Genomic DNA, 26,489 nt, shown 5'->3' on the forward strand with positions numbered 1-26,489 from the left:
GGTGATGATTCCATCCTGGAGCTGGAGATGGCCTATCTCCAAGTTGGAGATGGATGTTAGTGTAAAAGCAGAATTGCCTTGGTAGAAAACTATTGGTAAAGCTTGCTGTCAGCAAGGAGAAGAGACTTTTCCCTGAGCCCTGGTCTCTTGCAAATTTGTGAAAGGGGCATTTGCATTTGTTACCTAGAGTGTGGGGCCCTGAAGTTCTCATCTTAATTGGCTCCCACAAGGAGCATTTTATACTGGGTGGACTTGTGTGATTTGGGGGCCTATAGCTGCCATCGTGGTGCAGCCAGGAGAGAGATTCAGGCAGTGCTAGATCAGGAGAACTACTTCGGCCATCCAGCACTTTGCCATGTTGAGTGTTAAAAGTCTTGACCTGTGGTGTTGGAGGGACCATTTTGGAGCTGGCTTCCAAGGCAGTAGCCCAGCCTGATCTTTCCACACAGTGCATTTGAAGGAAAATCAATGAATGTTCTTGTCATTTGTCTTTTCCTGAAATGTGCCTGCATGTATGATCCTAGCTGACCAGTCAATGCCCAAAATTCTCCCCAGTGCTGTCTGTCTGTAATGCCTAATTGCCCTCTTTTGAAGATGTAGAAAGAATGGGTGGCTGGTGACAGTGTCTCCAGAGGGTCTAGAGATGGTTTCTCTTCTATGGGAGTGAAGTGCAGGGCATGAGGATTGGAGCAGAGTGTCTGGTTCATCCCCACTAATCCTCCTCTAGTGATATTTCTTCTTCCTTGTATTTTGTGGAAGAGTTGCACCACTGGCATCTTTCCCCTCCACTGCAAGTGGTAGCACTAGGCAGGCCTGTGCCCTTCATGCCTTTGCCTGTGACAGGAAAATGAGTCATGCTTGAGATGGCTCATTCTCAATTTCCTGCTATCCAGCTATTAATGCCAAAGCCTCCAGGAGCCTGGTGATGTCATTGGACTGCTCCTGCACTCTGGAGCATGAGTGGTGTGAGGGAAGTGAAGTCCTAGTGTGGCTGTGTTCCTTGTTTCCATGTCTGTGAGCAGCTGTTCTTGCAGGTTAACGAGTTGTTGCTTTGCCTTCCACAGGGCCCAGCCCAGTCTTTGATCTCAAGGCAGAATCCATTGGTGTGACTTCTGTCACCTTAAAATGGGTGGTGAATGACAGTGCTTCTGACACCTACACGTACAGGATAGAGGTTGCAAACAGTGCAAATGATACACCTGTGAAGAATGTGACATCCAATGAAACCAGAGCAGAAATTACTGGGTTAATCCCTGGGACCCTGTACAACTTCACAGTATTTGCTGTAGCAGCTGATAATGAGACAGAAGGAGAGGGAAGTCCCATACACCTGTATACAAGTAAGTCACAAGTTTTTGCATCCCTATTGCTGGTGGTGTGTGCTTTGCTGTGCAGCACAGGGCTCTGCCCACCCACCCAAGGGTCGTAATTTAAGACTGTTCCAGGCAGAGTTGTTGTGCTTTCCCTACCTGCAGTCAGACATGTTTGTTTGAAGGAGACATAGCCTTCTTTGAAAAAGCAGAGTAAAACAAACACCTCTAAAACAGTCATTGATGAATTTGGTTACCAAGAACTGTGTCACAGTGGACTCTTCCCAAGACCATTTTCTCTGGCCTGGAATTTTTGTGGGTGCATTTGTTGCCTTCACTTCTTGGAGGTTCAGAGCCTCAGAACATTCTTTTAAGGGCTCCCATATAGAGATACTGTGATCTGGGGCCCTGTGGCTGGAGCAGAATGAACTGTAGATAAGACTGGCTCATGAGTACATTCATGGCACTACCTAGGCAAGCTGCTCCTTTGCCACCTTTCATCACCTCTGTTCCTCTTTCAGTGACATTTGAAGTTCCTTACCTTTTGCTGTACACAGATGGACAACCATCTCCTTTCTCCAGACCCGCCCTTGCCCTTGTATCTGTCCTGACCAACATCTCTGAATTTCTGAGCAAAATCCTGGGAGCTGTGGCATTGTAATGATGTGTTCTGCTTTAGAGTGTCAAAGGGAAATGAATGCCATCCAAGGTTACATTCCGTCAGTTCTGTCTTAGCTGCCCAGTGGTGCCAAAGCCTCCAGGAATGCCTGGTGATGTTGTTGGAGTGCTCCTGCACTCTGGAGCATGAGTGGTGTGAGGGAAGTGAAGCCCTGGTGTGGCTGTGTTCCTTGTTTCCATGTCTGTGAGCAGCTGTTCTTGCAGGTTAACAAGTTGTTGCTTTGCCTTCCACAGGGCCCAGCCCAGTCCTTGATCTCAAGGCAGAATCCATTGGTGTGACTTCTGTCACCTTAAAATGGGTGGTGAATGACAGTGCTTCTGACACCTACACGTACAGGATAGAGGTCGTAAATGGTACAAATGATACACCTGTGAAGAATGTGACATCCAATGAAACCAGAGCAGAAATTACTGGGTTAATCCCTGGGACACTGTACAGCTTCACAGTATTTGCTGTAGCAGCTGATAATGAGACAGAAGGAGAAGGAGTGTCCATACACCTGTATACATGTAAGTCATGGTTTCTCATATCCCTGTCCTAGTAGCCTGTGGTTTGCTGTGGAGCACAGGGCTCTGCCCACCTCCCCAGGGTTTGAAATACAATATTATGTTTGGCAGAAGTGCTGCACACAGCCTACCTGGAGTCAGCAATGGTAATGTGTGGGAGGGGGAGCTTTGCAGGGGGTTTTGTTGCCCTCTGTTTCCTCTGGAAACCCTCAGGTTCTCATTTGGAAGGTCTCCCACAGGGTGTGCATCGTGCCTGGGGAACTTCCCCCTTTGGAGGGCCCGTGGATGCAGCTGATCTTGGGCAGCACGGGATGGTGTCAGCCCTGCTGCTTTGCTCAGTCCATCAGCAAATAGGACAAGGCTAAGTTACTTCTGCATTCCTCATGTTAGGCATTGTGACTTTTCCTCCTTTTTGTGATCATGTGCTGCCTTCTCCTTTCCTTTGTTTTATCCCATTTTGACTGAGGTGAAATGAACCTGGCTCAGAGCTCTTGAGTGGGTTTTCCAAAGGGGTTCTGGGATGAACTTGGAGAGTTGCTGGTACTCTGACAGTGCTGCTTGGCTGAGTTTCCAGAGACTTCTCACAACATTTTCCTTAGCAGGGTAGAGTATGCTGGCCTCTGACATTTCCCATGAAGCACTGATGATACTTCATCTAACAGGATAAGGTCTAAAGTCATGACTCCTCTAGAAACCAGGCATCCACTGTCACCAGGTGTCAGAGGTGTTCTAGGGCTTGTCTGTAATCTCCTGTAATTTCACCATATTTGTAGGAGTAGCCATCAGTGTTACTGAAGAAAAATAAATATTTATAAATTGCAGTAGAAGTAAGTTCCAGTCACTCACATCTATTTTTACTTAATCTGTTTCTTCTGGTACACAATTGTGCTTCTCCTTAGTTTCTTAAAATAATGCCCCTTCTAACAACAAAATAATTTAATAGATGAGTCTATAACCCCTCTATTTGAAAGTACCAAATACTTCCTTACCGAGAGAGGAAATAAATTTGGTGTGTATTGTAATTGTAAATTTACAAGTGTTTTCATCCTGAAGGCCAAGTTTTACAAGATGTTTAGTTAGGGGAACATTTCTTCTCAGTCTTCCTGCTACATTACTTTTTAAGTATCTTTCTGTATCTGGTCATAAGGTTGCGTTTTTTTTTGCTATGTCCTAGAAGACTCTCACCCAAACTGACTTGTCATAGTTGCTCCTTTTAAGGATGGCTACTGCTGTGCTCTTAATGGACAGAGATTAAATTAATTTTGCTATGTGTTCACCACTTTGAGTTTTACATAATTATAAAGGGATTTAGTGGCAGTCTACATACTACTCTAAAATTTTCTTAAAGTAATATGTTAAAGGGTTGAACGGTATTTTGAAAATGTTGCTGAACTTGCTAGATAATCAGCCTAAATTTTCCCAGTAACCCTGTCTATAGATGAGGTAAAGAACACAGAATAGATCTGTGTATTATGTTAAATAGTTGTCTTCCTCGTAGGGTAACAAATCCTTGTGTAGGCAGTAGGTGCCGTGTAGGCATCTTTTTAAAAGGGGAAGGAATACTGAAGTTTTACAAGTATTTATACACATAACATACAAATACACAGCTTTTTATAGGGGTAAGGTTTGATTTCTTACTCCTCCTTTTTTGTTATTCTTTTTTCTTTTGGCAGTAACTGTCTCAGTGGACTCACTTCAGTGTGAGCCAGTGGCCAAGCAGCCTTTCCTAATGCTGAAATGGAAATGTCCTTTTGGTAACAACTCTGGCTTCAGAATCAAAATATATAATATAAGTACTTCTGAGGTAGTAAGAGAAGACTTGGCTCCACGCTGCACGGGAGAAGGCTTTGAGCAAACCTTCCAAACAGCACTCTTAAATTTTTTCAGCACCTATAATGTTACTATTGTAACTCTTCAAAATGGCTCTGAAAGCTCTCCAGTGGACAAGTTGTGTCTCACCAGCATTACTGGTAAGCATTGAGATCTGAGCATGAAAGGTACTTGTAGGACAAAAATATTAACTTCATGGTTGCGGGATACCAGACTTGGTATGCACAACATTATCAGCCTACAGAGTATGAATAGAACACTATATTAATTCATAGTCTAATGTGATGCACAATAAATATGCATTATGTGAGCAGTGTTGGTATCACAGCCTTTTCTTGTTTGGAAAACTTTTATCAGTGCTTAATGTACTAAAAAATGTTTTTGTTGGCAGACCCACCTCCTCCAACAGAAGTTCCTTCAGTCAAGGTCGTCAGTCACAGCTCATTGTCTGTTGAATTCTCTGATTTTGATTCACTGAATGGTCCATTGGAAGCCTATGCAATAATGATTACAACAGAAGATCAAAGTAAGGTGTTTATGATATTGTCAAGTCGCTGAAACAATTTACCATGCAGCATTATGTTTTACACTCTAAATGGGTGTTAAACAGATAAAGTAAAGGCAGACTCAGAATTTTCAATCACTTTTCAGAAATCATGAGGCAGATACCTTGCTTGAAGTCAGCTCACTCCTTGATTTCAGAAGATGCCTGTTTTCACTCAGACTTTTCCTGCCTGACTTATTTTTGTACATAAATCTCTTATGTATTGCCTTTGTGCTGTTGCCACTTTGATTTGCCAGTGATTCCTTGCCCCAAGATTTTGTAGTAACCTTTCTTTCCCCACAGAATAATTTTCAGACCAGCTAATAGAAGCAGCTTTGGAATACGAAATGTTTTTCCCCCTTTCTTCTTCAGCTGAAAGATGCCTGCAGTAAGGTCTTAAAAGGAAAAGAGCTTTTCTTCCTGATTTTACCCAAAACACTAACTAAGAGAGATGGGATGTGGGTGGAAGGCTTAAATATCTTTGACAATATTAATGGAAGTTAAATTCTGTGGAAAACTAGAGAACTGAGAAATGTCTCTGATATGTGAATGTCTTGTGATAGAACACTAAATTAAGGAACTTAGTTTTGTAGCATAGGTTCCACTTGAACAACTGTTCATTTTTGCCAGTGCACTGGAGGAATAAGGCACCTGATGGAGACAATTTCTGCTTAGTGGGAGTTGACATTCATGCTTATCCTTTGTTACAACACTGGAAATTAATTTTGCAGAATTTTGATTATAGATATTCCTTCAGTGGTTTTCCATGCAATATCTATCCAAGAAATGCATGTTTGTGTGGGTGTGTATATATATATGTGTGTGTGTGTGTGTGTGTGTGTGTGTGTGTGTGTTACATCACATCACTGCAGAAAATTCTTGTTTTTCACATGCCTACTCAGCTGCCCCAGAACTGCTGATTTGAATGCCAGTCTCTTGCCTGCAGCTCTGCTTGTAACTTCAGCCAGTCCTGGTTAGTCACAAGGAGATCTGGTGTATTCTTCTGTGTGGGTTGAATTGGAAGGTATTCAAGGAGGAATTTGTAGGATATGACTGAGAGAAATAAGGGAGGAAGGTTGCCCACATCTGTAATTTACAGTGAGTGCTTTGGTGGGAGCAAAAGACAGCCTCACAGCCAAGCATCTCTTCAGCCTTATTGTTGAAATAGCAGAAATATTCTTGAGATGTGTTTCTCTGTTCTAAACCAGTCATGGTTACCTTTAGGATAGACAGAGAGGACTTTATTCTGTTGTGTAAGAAATACACAATGCTTTATTCTGTTGTCTAAGGCTGTTTGGAATTTTGTAGGGTGGTATTCAAGGCATCTACAAGGAGCTGCAGGTATAACCAGGGATGTACATCCTGGTGGAATAGAAACGTAAGTTAAGACATAACATACCTCAGGTAGTATTGAGCACCCATTTCTAGGCAGCTGAGTTATTTGTAACCTCATCTGTTTTTAATGAGACCAAGTTAGTGCTCTAGAAGAGTTGTCTTGCACCCTGTTGCTGCAGAGTTACAGTTGAGGAGAGCTTTGCTGCTGGTGGTAGATTATCCCTTGTCTGCACAGCTCTAGAAAATTTACCAGAGCTTTTCCACCTTTCAGAACCTCCTGCAAGGCTTCTCCTTTTTAAAGGTGAATTCAGTATTATACCAACTATTAGAAGGACCTTTTAGCTTTGTAAAGACAGTCAGTAGAGAGCAAACTTCTGTCAAATGAGTGAGGTTCTTTGTCCTGCCTCAGCACTGGGAAGATTTGTCAGTTGGCTTGCTCTTGAGTTGTTGGGGCAACTGGTAAGTTGAGTTTATTATTACCTCTTAGGTTACATGTGCTTCTACTATATAATTGCCTCAAGATTCTAGGGTTTGTCTGCTATAAGAACAGACACTGTAAGTGGTGTTGTACTGCAAATGGTATCCTGTTGGTCTCTACTCACTGTGGTAGCTTGTTCTTAATCTTCTGAGGGGGAAATTGTTCTGATCATTGTTTTGTCCAGTTCTTGTCTATGTCAAGTAAAGGTAGAAATTACCTCTCATCTTTTACAGTTCAGGTGTGAGACTTTCTTGTAGGATAGAACAAGGTCAGGACAAGTTTAGTGTCACCCTGAATGAGGCCTTATGCTTTTTGGGTAGCACAAATACTGATGGATTTTTTTCTACACAATTTGCATTTTACTTTCTACATACAAGAATGAATAGAACACATATGGATAAAGCTGACTTGGCTGGTGAAGTGTGTCCACAAGGGTGCCTGCTTCTAGCACTCATGCACCTTTATTCAGAAGCTCCTATGCATGCTAGAAGTAAAACCAATAGCAAATTAAAACAAATAACACTGGGGAGAGGTGGTGCAGTAGATTGCACTGCAGTAGAAGAGGTTTCTGAGATTATCTGTTGCTCTCAGCCTTTCATTTCAAGCAGTACTTATGGAGGAATGACAACTGTAGTTGATGTGACTATCTCAGCCACTGTGCCAATTGATACAAACCAAGGGGATGAATTATATCCATTTATATCCATGAATTATATCCATGTTCTTGTTGTTGCCTGTAGGTTCTGAGTCTTTGAAGTCTAAATTGAACAACACATACAAAGATTTCAAGAAGAAGACAACAACTGCCTATGTTACATATGTCATAAAAACAGAGCAGGCAGAATCACATTCTTCCCGTTCTCAGAGTGATAAAAACATCATTAATGTAGGCAAAGGAAACACAATGTATGGCTACGAAAACGGACCATTGATCCCTCTTCGTTCATACAGGTATTTATTTCAAACTACCCTTTTGCTAAGTTTTCTGCTGTTGAAATCTAGAAGACCATCTAATGGAAAGATTACAGATATTGCTAAAGGCTGTTAAAACCCTGTAATTACCTGGTTTTATTTTCTTCTTATTCCTTCCTTTTCAACAGGGCGTGTGTTGCAGGTTTCACTAATATAACCTTTATGGACAACGTGATTGAGGGGGAAGATAGTTATGTATCATTTTCACCCTGCTCTGAACCAGTTTTACTGCCCCAGGATCCAGGTATAGTTAATGTCAAATGTAGGACTGGTAGCTTGGCACACACAAGCATGTGGAGATTCCTTAATTATGGCAAGTTTCATAATATCAAAACACCCGTTGGTTTCTCTGTATGAAGTGTTTCTAGCTTTGCAATAGCATGGCTCTGTAAATTCATACCTTGCTAGTTCTGTGGGTGATCCCTTTTTCCCATGTAGGATTCCACTGCATGAATAGCCAAAGGCCGTGGCATGCTGAAAGGGATTGGATGACACAGTGAGACTCTGGTCTAGCAACAAGTGGCAAATAGCAACTGATGGTCTCACAGTTCTGTTAAACTAGAAGCAGGTGTATTGAAATGCAGATACTAGTCCTTTGATCCCAATTTTTTATTAATTTAACATTCTCTGGTTATTATTCTTAAGGAGATTTCAATACTGGTACTGCCAAAGGACAGTAAAGACAAGATATTTTAGTAGAGTGAAGCATGCTTAGCTACTTGCAAGATTCTGCTGTAGCATGTTGATTCAGTTAGGAGTTACTGAAGAGGACAATGAGTAATACTTCTTCTCTTTTATCAGGTGTTATTGCTGGAGTGGTTATTGGATGCCTCTTGGCTATCTTGGCTGTAGTCGCTGTAGGGGGGTTCATATTCTGGAGAAGGAGAAGGTAATGTCTGTTGCTGTACTGGTTGTGTTGAGTAGCACCAGTGTTTCACTTCATTTTTCTCCTGAAAAGGGCTGTCATGATATATACCTGTCAAGATGTTTTAGAATATTTTGTATTAAAATGTTGTTTGTATGTTAGAGATTAGGGTTGAAACCACTTGTTTAATAACTTAGTTTGTAACTATGGGCTTAAACAAAGTGTTGAGAAGTTATAAACAAAATAAATTTTAATTCATAGAACAGAGTTATAGAATCACAGAATGGCTTGGGTTGGAAGGGACCTTCAAGATCATCCAGTTCCAACCCCCCTTCCATGGGGACAGACACCTCCCTCTATCCCAGGTTGCTCAGAGCTTCTTTCCAGTCTGGCCTTGAACATTGCCAGGGATGGGGCAACCACAGCTTCTCTGGACAACCTGTGCCAGTGCCTCACTATTCATGAATAGTGATGAAGTCATTCAGTCACAAGTGAGCAAACATCTCAAATTATTGTGCTAAAAGCAATTGGGTAGAATTGTACCTTAGATGGTTTGATTTTAAACTATCCATCAGTCATTCTTTTTAATTGCTTGATGGCCTGTCTTGTGAAACTTCTATTCTGGAATTTCCAGAAGCTGATGAGTTTGAGCTGGTCTCTCAGTTTCCAGCCGTGTTCAAATCATCTGGGTTGTAAGAGTGCATCAAGGCTTTTTCCTGCTTCTGATCATCCTTTATGTGGAGTGAGCCATAGGGTCCTTAGTCCATTTTTCTTATTTGCTTTAAGTAACTGTTGTTCTTTTTACAATTGTGTCCTATAGCTGTGTACAACCTTGAGAAGAGCTTCCTCTAAAGCTAGCAACATTTCTTTTCATTCAGCTACTACTGAATGACTGACACATCACTGCTGCTAATCCTAGAATTCCTGTAGGGATTCTAGGATTAGCAGCAGTTCTCCTGAGATATCAGTTAGTGGTACAGATCCCTCAGTTGTACATCTTCCACCAAAATATGTGCTTTGTGTCCAGGCATTATACTCTGGTTCCAACAGAAAGCAGCAGTCCCATTGCACAACATCACTGAAAGAAGGGTGAAGTTTTTTTTGTTTTGTTTTGTTTTTGTTGTTTGGTTTTTTTGGTTGGTTGTTTTTTTTTTTTTAATTCCAGGTGTAAAAGTTTGCCTCAGGAATTTGGGGTTTTTTTCTACAGAATACGATGCTTTAAAAGAAATTGTTCTCAACAGGCACAAGGAAACAGATAAGAAATTTTTGTATAAATTCAACTGAATTCTACTGTAAACCTGAGTTGTTTTCTTTTACCTTATAGGAAAGATAAAAGAAATACTGAAGTGTCTTTTTCTCCAATTAAGTAAGTCCATATCTTTTCTCCTGGTATTTTCTAAGCTCAAGTGATATTTGCAAAAATTACTCAGAACTCAGATACTTGTTTTCTGTGCAGTTTTGTAGAGAATTTTGAAGTATTAATTCCTCATGGAACTGAAAGATGCCAGCATACAGACTAAAAGTAATCATGTTGATTGAGACTTCTAGAGCTACCACAGGGATCTGAGTGTTCACTTCATGAATCACTATTAGATGCACAAATGCTCCACATTGTTTTGAAACAGAGGGTTTGAATGAAACACAGAGTTCGTGCACATTGAGGGACCAATCAGAATTGCTGATAAAATGCAAAAAGGCAAAATATGTTCTGTGATCTGATTTTTTTTTTTTCTTTAATAACTACTTTGTGCTGAGCCATTCATCCAGATAATGTTGTGATTGTAAAAGCTGGCCATGGAGGGACAATATATTAGAAGTCACAGGCACTGCAACTGAATCATGTTATTGGTTCTGGCACCAATTTTTTATGCTGGTGGAAAGCCATGGTCAGAACATCCCATGGAATCCCACCTCTGTAGACTTGATGGTTGCCATAAAATACACCAGGGCATGGGGTCAATCCAATGGGAGTAAGCATCTGGCTGACCCCTTGTGTGATGTTCCTCTCCTGAAGGATGCACTGTTCTCTCCTTGATTTAACAGAGCAGTTAAATGCTATGCTTGATACCCTGTCCCCTCTAAGTGCACTGTTTTGTGGCTGCAACTAACAGTCATGCTTTCAGTCTTAGATTCACATAATGAAAAATACAACTGTGCATGTGTCTAATCAGCTTTTTTTTCTTCCCCTCACTCTCTCCTGAAGAATCAAGAAGTAAGTAAAGCATACTTTCTAACACATTAACTGAATTAATTCATGGCTTATTTACCTAACACCAGGTGCTGACACGAGGCTTTTCTCATTTTAGATCAAAAATGATTAAAGTGGAGAACTTTGAGTCATACTTTAAGAAGCAGCAAGCTGACTCCAACTGTGGTTTTGCTGAAGAGTATGAGGTATGTGCCCTCAGTGGGGAGAGAGCTTCATGACAAATATTTTTGGAAAGACAAATCATCTTTCCTATGGAGCATGCACAAGGCTTACTGAAGGAGAAAAGAAGGGTCCTTTTTTATAGAGATGATGAAGCTGTGTGTACAGCTTTCCCTTCCCTTATACAGCTCCAAATTTAGTTGAAGTGCATGATATTACCCTGAATTATTATCTCTGACTGTGAGCTTGTGGCATGGCCTGCTTATCAGAGCTCTCACCAGAGAAATCTTTTCCCTAGTCATATGCAGACTTAGCCTCGGGGACACTGTACAATTTCTCTGCTTTTCAGTTTTACTCATCTTGGGTTGTTTTGGGGTTTTTTATACATATCAAGATAGGTCTGTTGCTAATCTCACTGACTTCTTCAGTGCGTGGGTGTGATTTGCAAACCACACCTGTGAATAGCTCAGTCAGAGCAACAGCAATCACGATTTGCTTACTGACCAAAAGAGTTTTTCTATTAAATGTGCTAAAACTCACTTGCTGTAAGGAACAGAGGACAGGAAGGAAGTGTCAGGGAGGATTCTGTGTTGTCATGTCTGCTGTTAAAGAATCTCATTCTGTTTCTCATCTCCTCAAAGCTATTAATTGACCTCTTCTTCAAATTCTGTCTCTTTTTACTTCACAGGCTAGTGCTCCACCTTGTTTCCTCTCAGATTTTGCTTCCTTCAGTTGGTTCATGATGTTGGTTCATGATTTTCTCCTCTCTACCTGTAATGTCTGCAGAACTTATGCAGTAGTTCCCTGCCTTGGGGCCAGAAGGAGCTGCCATTGATATCAGTGTCTCTTTCCACAAAACTGTTTCCAGGCTTTTAAAGTCCATCTGTGGGTTTTAAACATGCTGCTATTCCTACATTCTGTATTAATCCCTTCTCTAAAAGATTTGCCACTGTCACCCTCCCACTCTGTAACAAGATGATTTTTATTGACATTTATCCCAGTTTAACATGCCTACTTTTACAGCACAGGACACAATTGTTTGGACTACTTTTCTGTTTGTCACGTTTCTGTATGATTGCTAAACCAGGACCAGGTGCTCATGAGTCCTTCTTTCATTGTAGGAACTCAAGTCTGCTGGTGTTCATCAGCCAAAATTTGCTGCTGAACTTCCAGAGAACAGGGGCAAAAATAGATACAACAATGTCCTACCATGTGAGTTATTCTCTTTGGGTTTGCATCTTCTACTGGTTGAGTTTTTAAGTGAAACCCATTGGGTTTGGTTAATCCAGCTTTAATAGTACCCAGAGGTTTCAAATATCATTTTCCAAATAAATGAATTTGGGCTGCTGCTTTCCCAAAGTCACTGTATAAACACACCTGAAAGAGCCTTCCCTCAGGGATATTTCTTCAGAAAGCTTCTTTAAAGAACCTTCCCATAACTAAATAACTTTAATTTTCCATTTGTGAGAAATGTGCAGTCCAGGTTGAAAACACAAGAGGATAACAGTAGACTACACACAAATAAATTTGCAAGCTATGAGAAATATTGAGACCCTGCTGGCCAGCTTTGCAGGTCAAGTAAGAGTTTAAGCCCTGTCAAGCTGCCTTTGGGCATCCCAATGTAGCAGAGAGTCAGAAGTAATTGAAAAGTGAACAGTGACAGGTACTTAAGGATGTTTTGGAGGAATAACATTGGCTACCATGGCAGCAAGAGCCAAATCACTTATTTTTATCCAGTAATTAAAACTGTAGTAAATCTTGTGTTGTGTTAAAAATATATAAATTAGCAATATCAAACCATGTTTAAAACCAAAATAATCTGTGTTTCTTGGGTGACTATCCTGGTCACTCCTTTTTCTGAAGCCTACTGCTATTTATGATTCCTAAGGTTATATTCTTATTCTTAAAATGCACATTGAACACCTTTTATTTAGAAACCATGTATTAGATAAACAATATTGTTCTGAAAGGTTCCAGTTCAAAAATTCATAGTTGTCTTTTCCTTTTTTCTTTCTGCAGATGATATTTCTCGTGTTAAACTTTCAAATCAAAGCTCTGGAACTGACTATATTAATGCAAACTATATGCCTGTAAGTTGCTTCATTAGCTGAAATGAAATATAATGTGTATTTTTCTGATGTAGGCATAAGGGCTCATAATGATGTTTGAAATAAGCTTTTATTTCTCACTGATGTGTGTATATATACACACTTTTTTTTTTTCTTCTTAGGGCTATAATTCAAAGAAGGCATTTATTGCTGCACAGGGTCCATTACCCAATACTATAGAAGACTTCTGGCAAATGATTTGGGAAAAGAGTATCTACTCTATTGTTATGTTGACAAAATGTGTGGAACAAGCCCGGGTATGTTGTTATCAATACTGAATTGTCTCTTGAAGGCAGCTGCATCTCTTCTAATTTTGTTGTTACTTTAGTGGTTTGGAGACTGGCCACTGTCTTTTGACAACTGTCTTTTGACAACCATCCTCTTGGTGTAAGACTGTTTTTAAATTAAAAAAACACAATTATTTTGGTTGTTGGTTTTCTTTTTTAGCTTTTTCCTATTTTTATATCTGCTGACTGCCAGAATAGATTGTCTCAGGAGGGTTGTGGAATCAGTGTTGATAAGGGTTGGTTCTTCTCTCTAAATAATGATTTTGGTAGATATTCTCTTGCCCTGGAATAGCCCTTGAGAAGAGTGACATGCTTTTTACCCTCCTTCAGGTGGTAGGTTATTTAAAAGTGAGTTGTTTCATTGTTGTATGCCATGTGTCTAACTTTGTAACTCTCTTCTTAGACAAAATGTGAGCAGTACTGGCCAGACAAACAACCCAAGAGCTATGGTGACATTATTGTGACAATGGTCTCCGAAGTTGTCCTTCCAGAATGGACAATAAGGGACTTCACTGTAGAAAAGGTGAGGACTGCCATGATTGTTGGTTGTTAGTGTTTAAATAACCTTGCACTTATGCAGGTACCTGTAGTATCTTCTGGACCAAACAATTAGCCCCATCAGTAAAGACAATGCACTAGAAATGAGCTTGGAGTAAAGTACGAGGAAATTATTTCAAAGTATTCTCTACCACAGCAGAAGGAAGAGGGAAAGTGGAATATCATTGGTGAAGTCACTGCAGTTGTAACAGGCATCTTTGATGAAGCTGAGCTTGGCCCAGTACATGTGCCAGGAAGCCCAGCTGTCACTCCTCTGAAGCCAGTTTTCATTGTCTTTTTTGTTAATTTTTTTAATGTCTACTCTTCCTGCAGTCCAACACCCCCGAGAGCCACACGGTGCGCCAGTTCCATTTCACCTCCTGGCCAGATCATGGCGTGCCAGAGACAACAGACCTTCTCATCAACTTCAGGCACCTTGTCCATGAGTACAACAGCCAGAATCCAGCAGACTCTCCTACTCTGGTGCACTGCAGGTAGGAAGAAGGTGTTTCTGTTAGGCACACTTTTGTCTTGTGGTTTTTTTAAAGTAATTTCTATTTCAGTGGGATTAAAACCAAAGTCTCTCTGTGTAAGGACATTAGGCTATTTACCTTGCCAAACTAAAACCTTTGCCCAGTGCTTCAGAAACTAGCAGTGCTGTGTAGATAGCAAAGAAAGTGATACAAAATGTCATAAAAACAGAGCATCTCTCCTAGCCTGGAAAACTGAGCTGGAAAATATGTCCTTTCAAGAGCTTGTATATAAATCCTGTGCATGAGCAAGGCTGAGAAGCTCCTCTTGGTGGTGGTAAGAGCCACCCCTCTGTGCTGCCAGGACCTTTATTACCCATGCCACTGAAATAGTAGGAAGCATCATCCTGGCTTGCCTGGTTTTTATCAGGCCAACAGTGAGCAGGTGGTGGGGAGGAAGCACAAACAGCCTGTCGGTGTCGTTGCAGCGCTGGCGTCGGGAGGACGGGGACGTTCATCGCCATCGACCGCCTGATCCAGCAGATGGAGATGGAGAACACCGTGGATGTGTACGGAGTGGTGTACGACCTCCGCATGCACCGACCCCTCATGGTGCAGACTGAGGTGAGGCTCTCTCCCATCCAGCAGCACCTTTCTCAGGTGTGCATAATCATCCAGACATAGCTCAGTTACAGGACAGTAAGGTATTAAGGAGGTAAAACTGCTCTTCATTTAACTTCTCTCCTTTCTGCCTCATCTCTTCTCCACAAAAGTAGTTGCAGCCAGGGACTGTAGTACATCCAAGCAATGTCTTTACAGAGAACTTTGTAGGACTGGCATTTGCAGCTGGAAGGAATCAAATCCTGAAGCAGACTTTTTTGCAGACTAGTTTCACTCATGGGGGCTTTATCCTTTAGTTGTGAGCCAGAATTATCTGAGTCAAGTGGTCTCGGTGTGCATCTTTGCTTTTGTGTTCTGCAGGAATACAAGTATTCCTACAGAAATTACCACTTTGATCCAGAACGGTGTATGGGCTAACACAAGCTGATTTGGAAAAGATTTGACTTTCCATCAGGAAAGTCTTTAGGATAGCGTTAGGCATGACAGATCCTAGCTCTAGACAGCAAAACTTGATCCTAGTGGGTTTTTTTATTGGGGGGGAGTTGATCAGATTACATCATGAGGTCCTTTCCCGCTCTATTTTCTATAAACTATATGTCACAGCATGTGTCACAGTCAAGACGGCCATGGCACACAGAGTGTCTCCATACAATTTCAGAAAGCTTCAAGCCATACAGAGTAACATTATGGCACTTCAGAAGGCTGCAAGCATCTGCCTTTGTTCTTTAGCCCAACCTTTTATAGCCCTCATGTTCATGCATTGCACCTGTGTGCCCTCTGTTCCCTTTGGTGATTGGTCAGTGCACCTGGGCACTCCAGGTCTCATGGCTGTCAATGCTCTTTACCTGCTTCTCACACCTGTAGCCCATTAGGGATGAAGCTCTGCCACAGCCCCACTCCCAATTACCACAAACTGTGTGCCTACACTATATATATGTTCTAAAACAAGCACTCAGTGCAGTGCCCAAACCTACATTCAGAAGCAGAATTACTTCCAAAATCAGGTATTTTTTAGAAATATATTTCTGTCTCTCTTTCTCCCAGGACCAGTACGTCTTCCTAAACCAGTGTGTCATGGATATCATTAAATCCCAGAGAGAAAGGAAAACAGACCTTATCTACCAAAACGTGACAGCAATGGCAATCTATGAAAACTTCACACCTGGGCCAGCCTTTGGGAAGGCCAATGGCTACCATGCATAGTCCAGAAGGAACCCAGTGCCTCCATCCAGGAGGGGCTGCCTGCCTGTAGGAGAGGGAGGTGTCCGGCTCGTGTTTTCTGGGATTGTGTGCAGTGTCTCGTGTCTGGCTTCTCCGGTTCTGTCTGCGTTCAAGGTGTGATCTACAGGAGGAAAAACACAACGCTGGCAGGAGCTGCAGACTCATGTTAAAAAAATCCAAACAACAAAACCCAAGCAAAACTTTTTCAAGTTAACAGAGGAATCTTGTTTTTTCTTGGGAATTTAACAGTACTGATAGGTGAAATAGCATTTACAGTATGAACAGTGAACTAGAGTTTAAATATTAAAATAATAACACAAACTTTTTATTACAATTTTATATGATTTCATTTACAGACACCAGGCTGGTGGGTTGTTTTAATATATTTAATTATAAGTTTCAGGAACATATTTTATCTACTGTATCTGGTTACTTAGTTAATAGATATGTGCCTCTGTGATCTATTTTTTTCTGTGTTCCTTTTTATTTAAAAAAGGAGTACAAATGGCTCCTTCAAATGGACATTCATACTTGGAAATTGTGCCTTTTCTAGTTGCTACTCTAGAAAAAAAAAAACAGCAGAGATTCTATTTTTGTACTGAAACTTAATGAGAACACAGATTTTTAAATAAGGCTTATGTCAAACTTAACTGTAGTTGCACTGTTGGCAGGACCCTCCAGAAGTTTGGAGGTGAGCTTTGTTTTTGCATTTCACCACAAATATCCCCTGCCTTAATGTTTTGGTGCCTCTGCCAGAGGAAAAGGAGTGTGGTCTGTCACTCCGAGCTTTAACTGTAGATAAAAACAGAGCAAGTGAATCTGTGAATGTGTGTGCGGGGGGTGTGTGGGCGTGTGGATGAAGGACAGAATAGCTCCTCCCTGTTCCTGCCTGATATTCCTGTTTTTATACAATTTATAATGATTTATTTAAAGGTGCAATATATGATTTACTGAATAATGCTCACTCTAATAGAGTTTTTCTCAGGTTGGTGTCTTTTTATCATTGTTGTTGTTTTTCCTCAAATATATAAATCTGTGAAAATGCTGAAACTAAGGTTCCAAGTGTTCAAGCACTCCCAAATGGATCCAACTGGCTTTACTGTTTCTACCAAAAGACATTGCACAAAATTCTGCTGTAAAGACAAATTTCTTGGTTGTTTTAGCCATTCAAAACTAAGACACATCTTACCTGCCTGCATCTCACTGATCCAGTGTAATTGTTTTGTAATTATTTGCAATATACTGCTGCTTTTGTTTTGACTGGTCCTTTTTGAAACTGAAGGAACAAGCAGAAATCCCCCGTTTGCTGATTTCACAAGTCAAGGATCAGATTGGATTTATTTTGCTGGTACATAACTGTTAGACTTAGGAAGGCATTACCAATGAAGGACTTAGGTAGCATGAGGTGGGGAGAAGGTGTGTTTTTTGGTCTTTGGATCGTTGCACTGGTTGCATTGTAGATGAATATGAAGTTTATGAATAATGCTATAGAATAGCTATAAAGCAGGGAAAAAAATGTTATGAAGGTTTAATAACCAGAGTCCCTGGAATTCTGCTGCTTTTTTGTTGTCGTTGTTTTGGGGGTTTTTCTTTGTTTTAGTAGAGTTGTCAGAAAAAGCTACAGATACTAGGAGTATATGTGGCTTTACAGTGGAACCTGGCAACCTCACAGGATCCAATGTCAGCTGAAGGAGAACATAGGAATTCCTGGTGCACAACTGTAACTTTACAAATATCCTGAGGAATTTTTTACAACCTGGTGAGAAACTGTGGTGTGCTGTGTGAGTAAAACTGGAGGACAAACCACAGTGCACTTTTGGTTGTTAGGTTTTGGGGTTTGGTTTTGTTGTTTATTTGGTTTGGGGTTTTTGTTTTGTGTTTTTTGTTTTGGTTTGGTTTTTTTTGTAACAGCCACTTGTGGGTTCTTAAATATAATTTTGTTCCTCTTTCTCTGGAAATACCTTAAAAAACCCTCATCTTGAGGTTCCTGATCCTGCCTGGTTCCATCCAAACTGGCAGCCCACAAAGTGGATCTCTGATTTGCATTCTTCCTAAGCTGCTGTCAGATGACAAAGATAAACCACTTGCACCAAACAGAACCATTCCAAAAGAACTGGGAGGGAGGAAAATCTGCTCTTTCCAGTCACGTTGTTTTCTTTAACTCTCTTCTTCTTTTAATTACTGCACATCTGTGCAGAGCACAGAGCCAGTATTTGTTATTCCAGGTCTCCCAAGAACTTGCTGCCTTAAGGTGGCAAGTGCTCTTTTGCTTCAGAAGGCCCTTGTTTTGTGTAGCTTGGAGAGGGAGATGAGTCTTCCATGCTAGATCATGTTGTTTCTATTCTGTTGCAGCAGAACATCAGAAAATGAGCTAAGACAGTATGTGTTTCTACCTAACCACTGCTCAGATCCTCTTAGAGAAAACAGATGGATCTGTCCCATTGTTTTGGTGTTGGAAGCAGGCGTCAAATTCTCACGTGTGCCATCATCTGAAGAGTATCATTTTTAAAGAACTATATGCAGGTGTTTTCCAAAACTGACACATTGTGAGAAAAGACTGAAAGTTGAAATAATTGACCTCTTGATTTTGTGTATGGGTGGAAAAAGTTGATAAGGCTTAAGCTGTTGCAAACATAAACTTGGGTGTAGTGTCAGTGTGAATAAGTAGGACATTCCTTGTAGGATGTCTCTGCAGGAGAAGGACTAGAGGTAATGTTCCACTAGCTTGTGGATCTGTCTTGCTCAAGATGACTTGAGTTCCTGCAAATGTTTTCTCCTTGCCCTCTGATGTTCACTATGTTATAATTGCTGAGATCTGTCTCTTTGTGTTTTCTCTCACTCTTGCTTATTTAAAGCTGTCCACTGAAAGCTCCACTGTGTGACAATTGCATCTCTTGCATTTCTGTTTAACTCTTTCTTCCCATTTGGGGCCTGCTTAAGAAGGGAAAAGTTGATGTGTTTCAAATAAGTGACTGTTGAATATCTTGAAATTATGTACAAATTTTATTGTTTTCGTATTTGTTGTACAGGAAATTTCAGTACATGTCTGTAATATTTTTAATGGTTTGATTTGTTCTTAAAAATATAAAAATAACAATTAAAAAGCATCATCCTAGAGCACTTTTGTTCCTATTTTTCCTTTGTTGGGATTCTGTTTTGAATCAAATTAATTTGCTAAAATACCCATTTCATTTAGAAGGGCTTTATAAATGGAAAGTGGGCTCCCATCCTCTGGGGTGGCACCTGAGTCAGTTGTGTACTGCAGTCACTGGAGCTCCCTGGGACAGTGATAATCTGTCATTCAGACTTCCCTGGAAGGCCCTGGGTCTGATGTTTATGTGTCCTGGCAGTTGGTAGCTTCTCTAAAGGAAGAGCTTGATACCAGGCAAGGAAACAGGACCATCATCCAAGGCCCATCAAAGATTTCCATTTGCTGAAATAGCCTTGGGAGGACCAATGTTTTGAAGACTTGATTGCTTCCAGAGAAACAAGAGTGAGGACTGTTTCATCTGTTGAAGATATTGCATTGTCTGGAGGTGGTGGTAGAAGGGGATGCAGAAATATCTTTGTGGTGCTATAGCTGGCTGCTGGATTAAAGATCACCTGTCTGTAGATGCATAGAGAATTATCTTGGCTAAGTGCTTTTCTCCCAGAAATCTTAGTTGCTGTTCCTGGCTGCCATCTGCCTCCATTCCTGAGGAGGATCACATGCATGGAGGATGATACTGGCACTCAGCAGCTCTCCAGTTCACCACAGGGTGCTTACACTAAACTAAAATTTTTGATCCTCCATTGTGGCTGCATTTCTCTTCACAGAGAAAAGCAAGGCATAACTTCCCAAGGATATTTTCTGGGAATTGCAGCAAAGAACCTCAGAGAAAGAAAAAACAATTCTTATCTCAATTGCTGTGCCTCTTGTGCACAAGTGGAATGCTTGTGGGAAATTGTTTACCTGAAGGGAATTGGTAATTGGATTTTGGTGTGTGTGTTTTGATTGACCAATTGAATCCAGGTGTGTGTTGGGACTGTTGGCTAACAGTCACAAGATCCTATTGTCAGTAGAGTTGTGCTTGTGCAGATTCAGTTTAAAAGTAGAGTAATATAGTATAGAATAATATAGTATAATAAAATAATTAATTAGCCTTCTAAAATCAATGGAGTCAAATGCATCATTCCTCCCCTTTGTCAGGGTTGCCTTGCTCTTACAGTTGTTACTTTGTGACAACTGCTGTGTTTTTTGAAATGACTGCGTGGTGAGATGGGAAGAGCCAAATGTGATTGTCTTGTCATTGTTCAGATTGTGCCAGCCATGTCATCCTGGTCTTACCCTTGTGCTATTAGAACTTCAGGAAAGCCAGCTGTTCTGGATGCCATTTGGAGCCGTAGTCTGTTCATGTGGCTAAAATTGAACCTTAATATCTGGAAATCACATTTGTACCTGGTCTTGTCATGTATCAGTTTTGCTACCTTGGAGATTAAAGAGATACAGGTCAGAGAGGAGAGGATGTCATGTTTCTGTCCTGTTCTTGGCTTGATAAATGGGATGTATTGATGCTGCCCTTGCATGCCCTTCCTGCCTGGGTGTTATCAGGCAGCAGATATGAGTTGAACATGTGGCTGCTTTTGTGGAAGCGGGTCAGAAATGGGGGCTTGGGAAGGAAAATCACCTGAAAATCTTTGCCCAGTGTGCTATTCTCAAGCAAAAAGCCAAGATCTTAACAGCTCCTGGGTCTTCTGGGTAAAAACTAATTTAAAAATGCAGATGCAATCACTGTGGTCAAGGGCTGGAATGAGGGGCAAGGAAGGACTAATAGTTTAGTTGCTTCTGAAGTGTGCAGGTACAGTGTTCTCCACTTCCTGTACTCATCAGAAAAGTTACTGTACTTCCTTTCTTCTTTTGCTGTGGCACTGCTTCAGGGAGTCCCTTTCAGCTCCTCATGTAAGACCTTGTGTTGAAAAACCTCTGCCTGCAAACTGTTCCATTCTCAGCACTTTGCTGAACTGTTTTTGGTGTTGGCACCAAACAGTGCCTCTCTCCAATCTTGTGTTTCATTCCACGTTTGTTACCCTTGGACTTGGCAAACCCCTTGCCCGTGCCAGCCTCCTGCCTGTGAGGGAGGAGGAGGCAAATTAAGCAGAAAACCTGAGTTGGAAGCATCAGGAGGAGCTGCTTCCTGCCAGCATGGTTGGCTGAAGGGAAGGAGCTGTTAATACATCTCATGTAGGGGAGAAGCTGGGAGCTCTTCTCAAGTGATTTCTTAGATCTGAAGAAAAAAATTATGAATTCAGACCTGTTCTTCTTAGTCCCTGTTAGCAGAATCCCATGTATTCATTCAAGTTGCTTTCCCTGGGTTTATTACATTTTAAATTAATATACATAATTTTCTGACAGCCAGAAGCAAAGCTAGCAAATTATCCCATTTTGCTGAGAAAAGTGTCTAGTTTGATCCCAAGTGAGTTGCTAGAATTCACATTCTATCTCCAACTTTCCGAGTGATCAGAGAAGAGCCAGATTATTTGGAACAATGTTCCAAGTGTAGTGCTGATGTCTCATGGATGTTCCTGGTGTATTCATAATGCTGACAGGATTTCTAGGGACACACAAGAACTGTGTGCTCAGTGTGTGAGGGACAGAGTGCTCTTCACACACAGTGCCAGGCTGTTGCCTTTGTTTCACCTCAGGGCAGAATGGACAGGAAAGCAAGGATCCTCTCTAAGGGATTTCTAGACTTGTTTTATTTTTTTGTCCAGCAGATTTTTGATGTGGTGCTTCCAGAGTCAGGAATATCATATCAGGAGGAAAACAGGCTTTTTGATAATGGTCTAGTGTCAGCTCTGATTAAAGAATGTATCTACCTAAAAGGTGATTGTTGTCACTCCAGAGAGAAAATATATCCTCTTCATTTCTGGTTTAAGCCTCCAGATGGCACATGACACCACTGGTCTTTCCAAGGAAAGCCTTCCCTGCCAGGCTGCTCCTTTTTCACTTCCTTCCCAGATTCTGATAACCTCCCTCTGTTCCTTGTGCTGTTTCCCCTTCCTTGCCCTGGCCCATGCCACTCATTGAGCCCAGGCTACTGTGCCTGTGTGTGTCTGTCTGCCTGCTCCACAGGGATTTGTATGAATGTTGTACACCTGATTAGCTGACTTTTTTTCCAGAAACTCCTAAGCTCAGCAATAGCCTAATAATGCCAAATAATCCTCTGCTACCTCAGGAGGTGCTCTTGCGCTTCGGTGTTGCTGGTACCAAGGCATTTTCTGGTGGTGTGCGTATTCCAAAGTGTAAGGGCTCTGGTTGGGACCAGCCTGGAGCTGGTTACTCAGCATTACCAGCTGTGTGCTCATTTCCCAGCTTATCAGCCTGCTCCACAGCTGTTCCCAGCAATAACAGATTGATGGGATTGCTGAACACAGTGCAGATACATCAATAAAGACAGCAAACAATGACGTGCTTGCTCGTACTACTCAATATGAATAACAGTTAAAAGGCTGTTTCATTTAATGGATCTGTTTGTGTGTGTGTGTGTAACACTGAACGTGACTTCTTCCTGCCTTTTTTTACACAGGTCCTTGGGGAGATTTTAAATATAGCTTTTAAAGCACCTGGCAACATCTGCTGAGTTACTTTGGCTTCCTCTATCTCCCATTTGAAATGTGGTGAGATTTCAATACAAAGCTCTAGTGGTAGATCCATTTTTTACAAACAAGGCAATAATGGAGGTAGGTGTGTGACAGAGCTCTAAATCTTCTGGAAGATCTATCTGCAGCTGCCTAGCTGCTTACAAATCCTTTAGCCTTTGAGCAAGGAATAAATCAAACCTGGAAATAACATTTCACATCAGAACTTCCCATGCTTGTGTATCAGCACCAGTCCTGTGGAAGATCTGCTCTGAGTAGGATTTGGCTGAGCTGAACAGCTCTCAGGTGCTGCCTCCTGGCCTGAGTGATGCTCCCAGTGCTGATGGTGACAGGCCTGCTTGTCATGTGCTGAATGAAAGCTGAGCTCTGGAGGCCACTCACCAAAATACAGAGAAAAATATGTGACCAATGTGGATCAGTCAAACCTTTAAACTCCTTGTAATTTAATTATAAGCCAGGTCTAAAGCTACTGAATTGGATTTTCCCTGCATGAAGATCTAAAGTGTGACTGAGATGCCAGAAAATACATTTCATAATGTTTGCCACAGTAGATATTTCCTTTTTTCCAGCTCACTGGCATCACATTAGTACTAGTCATGTTATTTCTGTAAAGACAATTGATGTTGCCCCTTGGTGTTTTGAAAATGAGCTCTTTTTTTCATTTTAGAAAGTGTTGCCTTTTAAAAATGGCACGAAAAAAAGATTTGAACAGTTCCACCTGAAAAAAAATCTTTCTTGAGAATGTCTTTGTTTTATTTATTCACCATTTGGATATATTTTTAGAGCAATTGAAGGCAAAGATGAACATGGCTGTTTCAATCAGGATTTAGGAAAATATTCCATGTTTGTTTCTTAAAATGTGTTTTTTAGTGAAAGGGACTGAAATACTGAGAAATTCAAAGAAAGCCTTGGTTCCTGTCACATGTGAATCATGACCTTCTCTCTCTTCCCCTATTCTTGCAAGTCAGACTTGAGAGGGAATGTAGGCATAGACAGAACAGGCAGTTTGCACAGGGCCTTGGTAAACCAAGATTTCTTTTTTCCTCTCTTTTTTCCTCTCTTTTTTCCTCTCTTTTTTCCTCTCTTTTTTCCTCTCTTTTTTCCTCTCTTTTTCCTCTCTTTTTCCGCTCTTTTTTCCTCTCTTTTTTCCTCTCTTTTTCTCTCTTTTTCCTCTCTTTTTTCCTCTCTTTTTTCCCTCTCTTTTTTTTCCTCTCTTTTTTCTCTCTTTTTTCCTCTCTTTTTCCTCTCTTTTTTCCTCTCTTTTTCTCTCTTTTTTCCTCTCTTTTTCCTCTCTTTTTTTTCCTCTTTTTCCCTCTTTTTCCCTCTCTTTTTTCCTCTCTTTTTTCCTTCTTTTTCCTCTCTTTTTTCCTCTCTTTTTTCCTCTCTTTTTTCCTCCTCTCTTTTTCCTCTCTTTTTTCCTCTCTTTTTTCTTTTTCCTCTCTTTTTTCCTCTCTTTTTCCTCTCTTTTTTCCTCTTTTTTTCCTCTCTTTTTCCTCTCTTTTTCTCTCTTTTTCCTCTCTTTTTTCCTCTCTTTTTTCCTCTCTTTTTTCCTCTCTTTTTTCCTCTCTTTTTTCCTCTCTTTTTTCCTCTCTTTTTTCCTCTCTTTTTTCCTCTCTTTTTTCCTCTCTTTTTTCCTCTCTTTTTTCCTCTCTTTTTTCCTCTCTTTTTTTCCTCTCTTTTTTCCTCTTTTTTCCTCTCTTTTTTCTCTCTTTTTTCCTCTCTTTTTTCCTCTCTTTTTTCCTCTCTTTTTCCTCTCTTTTTCCTCTCTTTTTCCTCTCTTTTTCCTCTCTTTTTTCCTCTCTTTTTTCCTCTCTTTTTTCCTCTCTTTTTTCCTCTCTTTTTTCCTCTCTTTTTTCCTCTCTTTTTTCCTCTCTTTTTTCCTCTCTTTTTTCCTCCTTTCCCCTCTTTTTATTTTTCTCCTACTTTTCTCCTATTTTTTCCTTTTTTTTTGCTTTTAGCAATATTAAGCACACAGAAAAGGATGGGACAGAGAATAGGGAACCTGAATGTCTATGGATGTCAATCAGTAATATCCTTTTAAACTTTCTGCAGCTGATATTCTGATCCATGTGGAACTGATGGCAAATTCCCTTAACCCAAACAGCTCTCCTCTTTGTAGATTTTAGTATTCTATTTGTTGACCTATTTCAAGATGTATTTTTACTCAGTATTCTCTTATCTGATTTATAGATTTGAGTTAGGACCTTATTCTAAAGAGCTGCAGTAAGAATATGCTCTTTTTTTGAGGAGCACTGCACTGAGCCATCCATCACATATATTCAGGTTATCCACTTTCCATTTCACAGACAGAAATTAGTAATCTTTTTACTTCTTATTTTTAATTTTTTTCCCCCTCTGGTTACATTATTCTATTGCAATGAGATTTTATGAGTCAGCCTGATGAAGGCACAATGTTATTACCTTAAATCTCTCTCCAAGTCATTTGCTTTAAATGATATTAGAAGTACATGGATGTATTATTCTACGGTCAATTGGTTCCAGATGAAACATTGCTGTAGTTGCAATTTACTACATGAAGTAATCAAGATGCTGTAAATGCTTTTACAAGGTAGAGCTAGAATCTCTGGGAAAACACAACCAGCAACATCACAATCTGCAGAGACTGCTCTCTGCATCCAGAAAAAAAACACAACACTACAGTTTTTCTTGGGATTAAGCTTTCACTTAGCAGACATTTCAACTTCCAAGGACTTTGTTGTTTAGTTTATTTTGGAAAAGGCAGGACGGCTCTGGAGGACTCAGGTGGCTGCTTCCTCTGGGCTGAGGACACAGCTGCCAAGGAGGGAAGGACCATTTCCTGATTAGCGTTTGCAATCAATGATATGGCCAGAGGCAGGAGATAAACACAACCAGCAGCTGAGGCACGAGACAGCAGTGTGGTGACCATGGTCACTTTAATAAGCAGCATTTTGCAATTGTCTACAATTTTTCAGATTTCTTAGATATGAAATTTTTAGGAGACATTTGAAGGCAGTTTTGCAAACAGCTCAGAAGTAATTCCTTTCAGCAAAATGGGTGGAGTAGGAATAAAATCAGAGGGCTTTGTAGGCTATTCAATGTTGCTATCATTAACAAAGACTATCGCATTTGAAATACCCCAAAAAGAATTTGCAAAATGAACCGATGTCTTTGCTAGCAGCTGGGTTGTGGGGGTGAATTGCTTTCCCAAGCCTGGGAGAAGCAGAAAGCACTCTTGCTGTGCTGAGAGGAAGTGGGTGGGGGGGGAAATCTGTGTTTTTCATTGCAGGTGTATACTGCAAATATTTGCAGAAGTGAAGCTGTGGTGCTTCTTCTTGTTTCACACGACAGAAAAGGAAAAAGTGAATAATTTCTGTGGAGTTAAATACTTTCATTGCAAAAAATCTACCATTTCAATGACATATGACTGTAGTGTGAAGCCTCTCATCATAGGAAAGGCGTCATTTTCCAAGATGACAGTGGCCTTTTAACTTTGCTGGTGTGTAAGGAAAATTCTTACATGCTAATAGTCAAATTATGATTTCCCATGACTGAAAGGCAGGAGCTACTAAGCATAACAAAGTGAGTTTCCCCTGCTCACTAGGACATCTGCCAGCACTGTGATCAAATTATAGCTTTCCTTGGCCCACAGTCAGGAGCAAACTGCTTATCCTTGATCAAAAGCACAGTCTGCTTGGGTGGAGATGCTTCAATTATTGGTGACAAAAGCCCTTTGAAGT

At 40.7% G+C, this 26,489-nt stretch overlaps 1 protein-coding gene across 13 annotated transcripts in view; it reads left to right on the forward strand.

Annotated features, from left to right (window-relative positions):
* Positions 1–19,248, forward strand: part of PTPRJ (protein tyrosine phosphatase receptor type J) — a 74,425-nt gene extending 55,177 nt beyond the window's left edge. For 9 of the 13 annotated variants that reach the window (XM_030240184.2, XM_050975661.1, XM_050975658.1 and 6 more), the window contains 16 exons: positions 1,065–1,340; positions 2,223–2,498; positions 4,169–4,465; positions 4,717–4,851; positions 7,423–7,633; positions 7,783–7,898; positions 8,456–8,543; positions 9,844–9,885; positions 10,826–10,913; positions 12,009–12,099; positions 12,907–12,977; positions 13,118–13,252; positions 13,686–13,805; positions 14,153–14,313; positions 14,778–14,913; positions 15,955–19,248. In XM_030240184.2, the coding sequence (XP_030096044.2) occupies positions 1,065–1,340; positions 2,223–2,498; positions 4,169–4,465; positions 4,717–4,851; positions 7,423–7,633; positions 7,783–7,898; positions 8,456–8,543; positions 9,844–9,885; positions 10,826–10,913; positions 12,009–12,099; positions 12,907–12,977; positions 13,118–13,252; positions 13,686–13,805; positions 14,153–14,313; positions 14,778–14,913; positions 15,955–16,113 (2,402 nt within the window). In that variant the 3' untranslated portion in view covers positions 16,114–19,248. The remainder of the gene's footprint in view (positions 1–1,064; positions 1,341–2,222; positions 2,499–4,168; positions 4,466–4,716; positions 4,852–7,422; positions 7,634–7,782; positions 7,899–8,455; positions 8,544–9,843; positions 9,886–10,825; positions 10,914–12,008; positions 12,100–12,906; positions 12,978–13,117; positions 13,253–13,685; positions 13,806–14,152; positions 14,314–14,777; positions 14,914–15,954) is intronic. The other 4 variants (XM_050975660.1, XM_050975664.1, XM_050975667.1 and 1 more) reach the window with 1 other exon arrangement.
* The last annotated feature ends 7,241 nt before the right edge of the window (positions 19,249–26,489 follow it).

The sequence above is a fragment of the Serinus canaria genome, chromosome 5 (genome assembly GCF_022539315.1).
Source record: "Serinus canaria isolate serCan28SL12 chromosome 5, serCan2020, whole genome shotgun sequence".
In the NCBI taxonomy this organism is placed as follows: Eukaryota; Metazoa; Chordata; class Aves; order Passeriformes; family Fringillidae; genus Serinus; species Serinus canaria.